General features: G+C 43.6%; 1 protein-coding gene across 2 annotated transcripts; it reads right to left on the reverse strand.

The window, feature by feature from the left end:
* Positions 1-306: 306 nt before the first annotated feature.
* c3h17orf75 (chromosome 3 C17orf75 homolog) lies at positions 307-9,457 on the reverse strand. Of its 2 annotated transcripts, XR_014122709.1 has the most exons (11): positions 9,072-9,457; positions 8,399-8,473; positions 7,752-7,877; positions 6,844-6,974; positions 6,531-6,586; positions 6,281-6,400; positions 5,814-5,878; positions 5,562-5,701; positions 4,841-4,944; positions 3,978-4,289; positions 307-801 (listed from the first exon to the last, which is right to left on the reverse strand). XR_014122709.1 is itself a non-coding variant. In XM_081710877.1 (10 exons), exons 1-10 carry the CDS (start codon positions 9,218-9,220, stop codon positions 4,062-4,064), a joined length of 1,194 nt encoding a protein of 397 aa, XP_081567003.1. In that variant the 5' UTR covers positions 9,221-9,457; the 3' UTR covers positions 2,769-4,061. The 2 variants fall into 2 exon arrangements, 1 of the variants encoding a protein (XP_081567003.1); XM_081710877.1 differs by lacking the exon at positions 307-801 and having other exon boundaries at positions 2,769-4,289.
* Between the last annotated feature and the right edge of the window lie 399 nt (positions 9,458-9,856).

The raw sequence follows: 9,856 nt of genomic DNA on the forward strand, positions 1-9,856 counted from the left end.
AGACACTAGTGTAGTTCAGTGTACACCCTAGACACTAGTGTAGTTCAGTGTACACCCTAGACACTAGTGTAGTTCAGTGTACACCCTAGACACTAGTGTAGTTCAGTGTACACCCTAGACACTAGTGTAGTTCAGTATACACCCTAGACACTAGTGTAGTTCAGTATACACCCTAGACACTAGTGTAGTTAAGTACAAACACTTGTCAAAACCGCTAATGCTAAAGAACTGCACAAGACTAAAAAGGACAAGTATAGATGTTTCTGGGGGGGAAAACAGACATGGAAGAAACATAATACAAAAAAGTCCAAATTGCTAACTTTGATTTATGAGCACACAAAAAAGTAACTGATTCATAATTTTATAAACTTAATTTGAGACGTAAAGGGTTTTTTTTTTTTTCTTCTTGCGCCTCTGTCTCTTGCATCTGCGCTCAGGCAGACCAAAGGATTTCATCCACAGCACATGCTGTACTGTAGCACCATTGATCAAACACTTGGGGAAATATCCCCTGCTGTAGTGAAGCCATCGCTGGCCTGATTCCACAGCAGAGTTGCCAAATACTGTTCATACAGCATGGAGAAGGTTTCTCCATTTAGCTGTATGGGCTTCTGTCACGTACCTTCCACGGCACGCTACAGAAAACTGAGAAACATGGATTGTTGTTGAGCCTTTCATGGACCTGGATGCTGGGATGATAACTGACTCCGTCCAAAATGGGACGAGATGGATGCTCTGGGACCTCCTGCTCTCTGGTGTCTTGCCCTAACAAAGCACCCAGAAGGGCAGCACAAAAGGTACCTGGAACAGTAGAAATGCAAAGTAGTATATTGTGATCAATAGTGTTATTATATAGGCTATAGTCACACTATAATCCAACGAAAAACCAACACACAGGCCGCAGCAAACATGGTCCAATATGATAACGATACTAGCACGCTTCACATTTACAGGTTTGAAAAAGGTCTTATTTAAAAAGCAGGTATTTTACTCTGTCAGTGTTCTGTTGCCTGAAATGTTTCACATGCATTCTGGATGACCTTTTCAGTTCTTTGGAACATCTCATTGTCCTTGATTTTTTCCTGTTTGTATTTCTCTTAACCTTATACAATTGTTGATACAGACAACGTCTGTGATGGCACTGTCCTAATCTTGAGAAAACATTTATGCTCTACTATTAGCAGCCAGTTGCCTGTCAGTCCTGTAAAAAATAGAACTGGTTTGGCTTTTACAGAGTGTTCAAATGCCTTGTGCTTCTGCCTGCATGGATCTACCTCCACCGCTTCCATCTGTTTGATGATCAGCTATTTTTCTAAACAAACAAAATATATCAAAATGCTCTCCCAAATACCTCTTTATGTATGCATTAGAAATGAAAGAGCATTTTCTTACTGGTTGACTTCAACTTTACAACTAGATGTTAACAGTTAAGCTTCATAGAGCTCTACGGCAAATGTGCCATTGGCTTTTCATAGTGACTGGAGTTTAGTACATGAAAGGCGAATGCTTTCAGCATGACAATAATGTTATTTGTGCTTGGGGATGAAGCTTGTGCTTACAGTTATGCAAAAAGAGCTACAATTATTGAGTATCGTATTATTGCTTTAATTTTTTTTCCTTTTTTGTAACTGAAGGAAAAGGTTTGTGTAACTCTGACTATTTGTTTCACAATTTGTGTCTTAGATATCGAAAAAGACTAATAGTGTCCCTCATTAAGCCTTCTCAAGTGGAACAGCAGTAAATGGGTTTGTTGTAACACACTGCCCCCTACTGGCTCGCCCATACGAGTACCATACTCGGATACATACGAGAGCGACTTAACTTTGGTTTACGATTTAGTACCGATAAGGCAGCTCAGTATTGAGCAGGTTCAGTTGTGTTTAGCTATCTGATTCCTAACTAATCGTCCATGAGGAAATGACAAGTGATTTTTACGCAAATAATGAAGCTCACTTATTTGACAGGATTACGCTACGATTACCCTGCTCTTCTTCGGGCAATTTACGTTGTTCGGCCTGGTCTTTTCATTTAAGGCGAAATTTATTCTGGATCAGTTGTGGCAAATCGTGGAGAAATGTGTTCACTGGATTAAGTGCAGGCCCAGCGGCACACGGGTTTGGTTTAACCCAGTATAAAGTATAGCTGTAAAATACAGCAGCAGCAAATATATCGTTCAGGAAGCCTTTTGGTGGAGCTCATCTTTCTTCTGCAGGCAAACACAGCATATACGACATATTGCCGCGGAAGGAATCGCTTCAACAAAAAAATGCCTTAAATCATACTTTAGGCTGTAGTATCAAAACGATCTTTCCTTTTGCACGGAAAGCTTGCTGTAGGCTTAATTTTATAGTATGTGCTTTATTTACCAGTATTACAGCTTCTGTCTCGCTTCCATTATGCTGGTTTGGTACTGCAAACTTGGTTTGATTTCTTCTTAGTGTTTCGCTTGCTCTCTGAACATGGCTTCTAAATCAGTGAAGTCCTGCTCCTGGTGTGCCCCTGCCCTTACAATTTTATTTCTCGGCTCTAAACCAAGCTTTAAAACTCCTGACCTTGCTAAGCAACACAGAGGATAAAACCCTCCAGAACCAGTTTCCCCAAGACATATTCCACCCAGACCTAGACTGAAATGTAATGAATCACCACTGGAGTCTCTTAGGTTCAGCCGGTTCTGGAAAAGTGGTGTGAATATTTATTGGCACTGGGGTGTTCCAGGAAGGGCACTATGTTACACTGCTGTGTTAAGACACACACTCAGGAGACGTGTACCGTGTTGACGACTTTAATCACTGCAAGCTCAGACAGAGGATTAAACGTACACAACACACAACATAAATCATGTCAGTTTGGTGTGAAGACATGGAACTACATGGGAGAATGCAGTTACAGATGGCAGCAAACGTCAAACCACTTTTATGAAGCAGAGGATCAATGTCTCCCATATAAACAATCACACCAATCACAACATCTCCAGCAGCTGAAACCTTCTTTGTTAACTCCTGATTGGTCCATCTGTGTTCCACACCTAAAGCAAAGCATGCAAACTTATGCCAGCACAACTTCACATGATTTGACTCGTTTTACTGGTTAACGTTCATGCTTAAATCACTTCGGCTCTGCGCGCTTGCTTCACTTTCGGATTCTTGTCTACTAGGAAGTACATAACATAAAAGGGGGAAACTAACAGCACAACAAACAAATCAGTCATTACGGAAAAGCAGAGAACAGTTCTTTAAAAGCCTTACTGTGGTACATCAGAGCTACACCCTGTAGTGTGTTTACCAGAACTGGCAGTGATGCAGTGATATATGCGGGTAGCGTTTGCGCTTACTGGCTTCATGGCCCTTTTCATCTGTACATAATTCTTCAAAGAAAACAAAGGAATTCAGATCTGGCAAAACTCCACTGGAAAAAGCAGTCAGTCACAAGAAAGATTTCGAACTGCATTAACAGTTAATGTACAATACGGGTGTCAAACTACTTTCTAAAAATGAAAACCGTTTAATGCATGAGACATCTAGGCTAAAAGCTAAAGCTTCTTAAATATGGTGTAAAGCTATAAGGTCCGATAATGACATATTGTGACTCATCAGTATTAATGAGCTAATATACAGGTTTCTAAATATTGTTATAAGGATCAAAGCACAGAGCCGGTAGGGAAGAGGAGGTGCACACAACACTGCAGCACTTGTGTAGTAATGCCAGTTAGTCCTGTGAAATGTTTCAGCCCTATAAGATCATGTCACTAACCAATAGGGAAAAAAAATGTAATCAATGACCACATTAGGTCCATTCCCATCACACACCGTTAAGGGTAGTAGTTCTAGTCAGCCCTGTGATTTGTGTCCACTCTTATATTTTGATTAAAAGGGCTGGGTTTACTGAGTGTGAGAGTGGTTCGGACAGTTTGGTCATACTGCACAATTATAACAAATTTTATTTGTTTGTTTTCTCAGCATGTAGATCTGGAGACTTGCCTGAGATTATCCCATGGACACGTCCCCAGACTGACTGCAGTCCTAAGTCAGGAGTGCCTTGCGCCCCCTGCTGGTGAGGAGGCATCACTGCGACGTGCCCGGCGAGCCTGGCGCCTGCTCTGTGAGGAACTCCTGGAGCACACGGATGATGGCGCAGGCCTCGGCCAGGCCGCTGTGTTCAGCACGGGCGTTGCGGAGCAGTACGTCACCATTGCCACAGCCCCGCAGGAAGAGGCAGCAGCGGAAGAGTGCGTAGTGGCTGGTCTCTGCCTGGCGGATGAAGCGCTTCAGGTTGTTCATGTCCTGGATGGCCTGTGCAGAGACACCCACAGCAGCGGTTAGCTGGCAGCCACCTGGGCAGTCTGGGCCGCCCTGCACTACAACCTCCCCTGATGTTCAAAGCCACACAGCTGCCTCCCGCAAGCACGGTGTCTGGCGTGTGTTTGTAACGCCTTCATAACTTTCACAGATATATAAATAAACAAACAAAAACAAGCAAAACAAAAACTTTATCCAGAATGCACCTTTTTTTTTGTCGGAAAACAAGTGGTACCACATTTTAGATCAACATTAATGGACCAGGTTACCAGGAACCTTAAAGGCTCTTAGCACCTAACGTACTTTACACATTACACCTTTCATTTCTTTCTTCCCATAGTTTCTGTTTTTTGCACATGCTGCCTAACAGTTCTTAAGAGTCTCAGTCTCCTGAGTTTAGGTCTGCTAACAGGTCCACACCATCGTCCAGTACCACACACAATCCTTTATTAAGACACTAGGCACCATCACTTCTCACCAAGACTGCCCTGCCTGGTATAAAAGTTAAATGGCACGGCTGTCTGTGCCCTGACATGGATACGAACCTTGAGCTTGAAGTTCTCCAGGATCTGGCGTAGCAGGAACGGGTTAAAGCGCTCAGCTGCGTTGAGGAACGCCTGGATCCAGTCGTCACAGAAACGGTTACTCACTACGGAGGAGACATGCACGTCTGTCAGACAATGTTGCCTCAGGCACGCTCTTGCTCAGAACATGCCTGCTTGTGAAGCAGGATGCGGTCATTTGACACTGTAAAAGTCTACAAAGCAGTAAGGGTTACAATTAGGGTTTAGGTTTGTAAGAAGGGCTGGTTTACAGCCTATTAAAATGTACATTCATTCGATACTGTTTTTCAATACTGTTTTTAAAGGAACGAGGAAAGCTTTAAAAAAAAAAAAAAAGGGGGGGGGGGGACTAAAGTACACTGCAGGCAAAACCGAATCAACACTTACTGCAGATGCTTATACAGAGAAAGAAATCTAACATGAACCTTATTGATCTGGGAGCAGCAGAGAGCTGGAGAGTCCCTGGGCAGCAGAGCGAATCCCAGGCCGGCCAACTTTACACACAACTAAAAGGCTGCAAAAAGCCTCCTCCCCAGGCAGAGCCCCTGGAGCCGCGCGCTGCTTCGCCGCATCTGGCCATTCGATAATGCTACGGATCTTCACAAACTACGAGGCAAGCGCCTGCATTTCATCTCTCTCTTTCTCTCACATGCTGCTTTGGCGCGGACTCTCCGCTGCTGCGTGTGTCGTGTTGTGCATGAACCTGCGTTGGTGAAAGTTGGGGTGCTGGCGGAGCAGTCGATCAGAAGGTGGGCATGCGAGCGCTCTGAGGAGGTTCTGCACAGCTGGACCGGGGCGGGCTCCTCCTGCACCAGACCCTGCAAGCTCGCCGCCTTAACGAACCTAGGGGAGCAAACGCACTGTGTCTTGCGTCACGACGCCGACAAGCGCTAAACGTAGGGATGATCGCACTAGACCTCAGAACTCTCCGACCAAATGAGCTGCTTGTTATTACCTTGCCATGTCTATCCTTGTTCTCTCATCTGCCCCGACGACTTCAACGTGGGTCTGACTTAAAGCCTGAGATGGAATCGTGAAATTAGACGGCGCACATTTGGTACAGTTCACAAACAACCTAGGACACTGAAGACTGTCCACCCTCTGTTTACATGAGAGTCAGGTGTGATGGAAAAGTTATTTAGTTAACCTATAGTAATTCATTAGTTTACTACTATTAGAAAGAAAAGATTGACTCTGGAGGTGCCTTTGAGGCTATCCTCCAGTACCCTCTAGTGGACAAATAATGCAATGCAATATCTAGATCTTCCAATCACCTGTTTTCTAAAGCATGTCAGGTCTCAGAACTCCATCATTAGAGGATACAGAACACCAGTGTGCTCAGGCATATTCACACATTCATAAGTACTTCCTGATTGGGGATCTGAGGGCTAGACCAAGACTTCAAAAGGAGCTGCCGCTTACAGCATGGAGCAGATAGGCGACGTTAGCCTGGACCAGCTGTACCACTCTGTGGACGTGCATGACCGACTCCTCGTACCAGAGGCTCAGGTAGGGCCGGACCTCACTCTCCAAATTCTGCATCTAACACAGGGGCAAGCCCACAAACAGCACTTAAGATGTCACAGTGTGCAAGAAATAAATAGATCATTAATGAAAATGGATTTATCAGTTATTGATGGCTTTCCTGGACTTTATTCAAAATGCATCTCACTTCTGGCGTCAGGCTTCTCCGCAGACCTTGGACGTACTTGTCAAGCTCAATTCTGAATGTTGAAACTCATTAAAGAAACTGGCAAAAAACAAAGACTGATTTTGCATTTTCAAACTTCAGAAATGGGTAAATGCCTACCTTTTTAAAAAAGCATGAAAAAAAGCCTTTATTCTGCTTTTTTTTTTTTTTTTTTTTTAATCAACGATCCTTGTCAGGTCATCCTAAAAGCTTAGCCAGGTATACCACCAAGGAAGGTGCTGCCAGCACCGGCAGGTTAGCCCAGATGCTTTGTAATGAGTAGGGTCAAAAGGATATAGGTTCAGGCCCTTTTCTGAGCCACCGAGAAGACACACCACCCAGCCATTGCCGTCTGCTTCCGATTGCTCCGGAGATCTCTCCTGCTCCAGGAGGCAGCAGTAGCAGCCAGCCGCCTGCTCTGGAATGCTGGAAAACACACAGACCGCAGACACATTTCAAACACGGGGGTGACCCTTTCATCATGACTAACCTGTCACATTATTCTACATCAGTATTCAAAATGACATAGTGCTTTTAAAATGCTTCAAACATACTTTTCCAACATTGCACTGATCGACCATGGTGTAATCGGCATTCCTTCAAACACGTCTACTTAATGCATATTGTTCTAAACACACCGTAACCTGAGAACAGGTATGCAGTTTGTGTTTTCAGAACTTGCTTTTGAAACCTGTGCCAATCTGATGGTGGTCATGCAACATTTTTCAGTCACCTTCTGATCACTGGGGTACTGGTACTGTCTGGGTGGCAGAACCAAGTTCAACACAACACAGCACAGATACTGATATGGTAGCAGCACAGCTGCAGTTGTTGCACAGCTACAAGTCTATCATACGTAGTGGTTCCTCTGGAGTTTTTATAACATCAGCAATCCAGCTGAGAAGATGGTCCAATGACCCTAAAACACCCAGCCGTGATCAGAAATTAATCACATAGTTAAAGGGGTAGATGGTGGATAACAAATTGTGCACGGCCATGCATATACTCTCTTTCTACACATTTATAGACCTATAAGGTAGATGGACCTATAAGATAGGTGTTTATAATACAGTTTAGGTTAATGCAGTAGGTGATACCTTTGAGTAAAATTTCACAGTACATTTTTTACAAGGTAAGAGAGCCAAGGGAAGAGTAAAATAAATATCTTGCCTTTCCATTGTTGGAACACTACGGGAGCATTACCTTAGCTCCACGGTGGCAATGTTGCCCATGCCCCCCAGCAGGGCACCTTTACTCAGCCTGCGGGAGATGTAGCATCGCAGCTCAGGCTCCGCCTCAGAGGGCAGGCTGCTGTCCAATAGGGTGAGACTAAGAGGAATGGAAATGTGATTCTCAGTTCAGAAATTAGAAATTGTAAACAAAAAGAAGCCAGTAAGACAGACGAGACAGTTTTGCTGTTAATGATGCACCTTTTGAGTACAAGGGACAGGCACAAAATGCCTTTCTAGCAGAATTAATAACAATGCTGAGTTGATTTCGGGAACCAAAAATATATATATATATTTCTCCATATTCGGATTTTCAATAGTAATTGAATTTAGGATACCAAGCTCAGTTGAGATACAAGCTGATGTCACCATATACGCATTCTGAGCATGCATGTACCAGGAGAGAAGACCAGTTTTTAATGTAGGTTAAAAGGTCAACCAGCAAATTACATAATAAAAGTCACGAAAACATCAGTGAGTTACGAAGCAAAACATCAACAGCTCAAGGGGATAAAGTCACACAAAGAAGCAAAATTGTATTCTGGTTCCTAGGATACTCTTCAAGTCAGAGTAGGCACAACACTGAAAAAGGTTGCGACGGCGAGGAATGAACGGTTTTACCTAAGCTCCTCCTGACTCGTAGTGGAGTCTGTCCGTCTCTGGCTCCAGGCTGCACTCTCTTCAGAGGAGTCCGATCTGGACAGTAAATGACGCGCTCAACACTTAAAATGCACGCTGTATCGGGATGTAAACCTGATGTTCCCTGTCTTTTTATGAGAATACGCATTCCCTGGGTCATCCGTAATTTAATTCGGAAAGGTGGCTGAACTGTATGTACAGCAAAAATGCCAGTTTTGTGCATGAATGGGAAACAATGCTCAATGGTAATGGTATGTATTCCACATGTCATTAAGCAGACTTCGTATTAGTTGGTTTTTAAGAAGGTGGTGAGCGTTTAATTAGCTAACTAGCTATCTCGGCCAGCTAAATGTAAATGCAGAACTGCTGCATGTAGCCAGCCAGCTTGCTAGCAACCTGGTTAAACTGAATGTTATTGTGACGCGAAAACAATAGTCAAAACAAATGTCAATAGTCAAAACAAAAGTCAAAACAAATGCAAGAAAACAATACCAGACACAACATAATATTCAAATGTTTTATCACAGTGTATCGAAGAGCAGAATGCCAAACAGTAGCTACAATCCTGCACAGCTAGGTTAGCTAGCCACCTAGCACCCAACATACGGTGGCTAGCTAGCAAAATGGTCATCAGGCTAACTTCCAAATGTCTTACCTGGTGCTTTGATAATAATATATCGAATAATAACAGTTGATCTGTTGTATTTTCTGGCTATATGCGCTCAGTTCTTCGTTATCGAAGTCTGCATCCTTTTCTTCTACATCAATAGAGTCTTGGAATGAAGAGGTCTGGGACGTAAACATATCGGATCGACGTTACCACAGTATGCGCACTAACCAAAAACCCGCCTCGTCGATATGCTTAGATGTTTCCCTTTGAGACCTAAACGAGATCATAAAATAAGCGAACGTGCTAACAAATTTATCACTCATAAACGACTTCTTATCGGATAAAACTACAGAGCTTTCATTCATCAAGTAAACTCCGGTTGATGTTTGCGAGAAGGACGACGCATGCGCGCCGGGGGTTGTTCGCGTTAACGCGTGTCTGAGTGAGCAAGAGCCGTGAACAGCAGACTAGACAATCAGTCTGGTACAGCTATGCCTGTAACATCTGAAACAAGATAAGGACGTTTATACGAGCAGAGGAAGCACGAACAAGCCAGGGGATATTCCGGCGAAACATCTGCATGGTTGACAGGAGATGGAATCGACTTGAGGGGACTTTCTTCTGTACACGCTAGCTAGCTATATGATTTATAATAAACCAATGGAGAGCTCTTAGCAGGTTCATCTTGAGAAATAAACATTTCAGCTCTGTCGAATGAATCCTCACGTTTTGCGTTTTCTTCCCCCAGCACGGCTGTCTTGTGTCACATAACATCAGGTGAACTCGCCTCAGCATTAAAATTAAAATAGAGGAAGGGAGCTACCGGCCAA

Source organism: Electrophorus electricus, chromosome 3 (genome assembly GCF_041902795.1).
Source record: "Electrophorus electricus isolate QZ-2024a chromosome 3, ASM4190279v1, whole genome shotgun sequence".
NCBI classification, from domain to species: Eukaryota; Metazoa; Chordata; class Actinopteri; order Gymnotiformes; family Gymnotidae; genus Electrophorus; species Electrophorus electricus.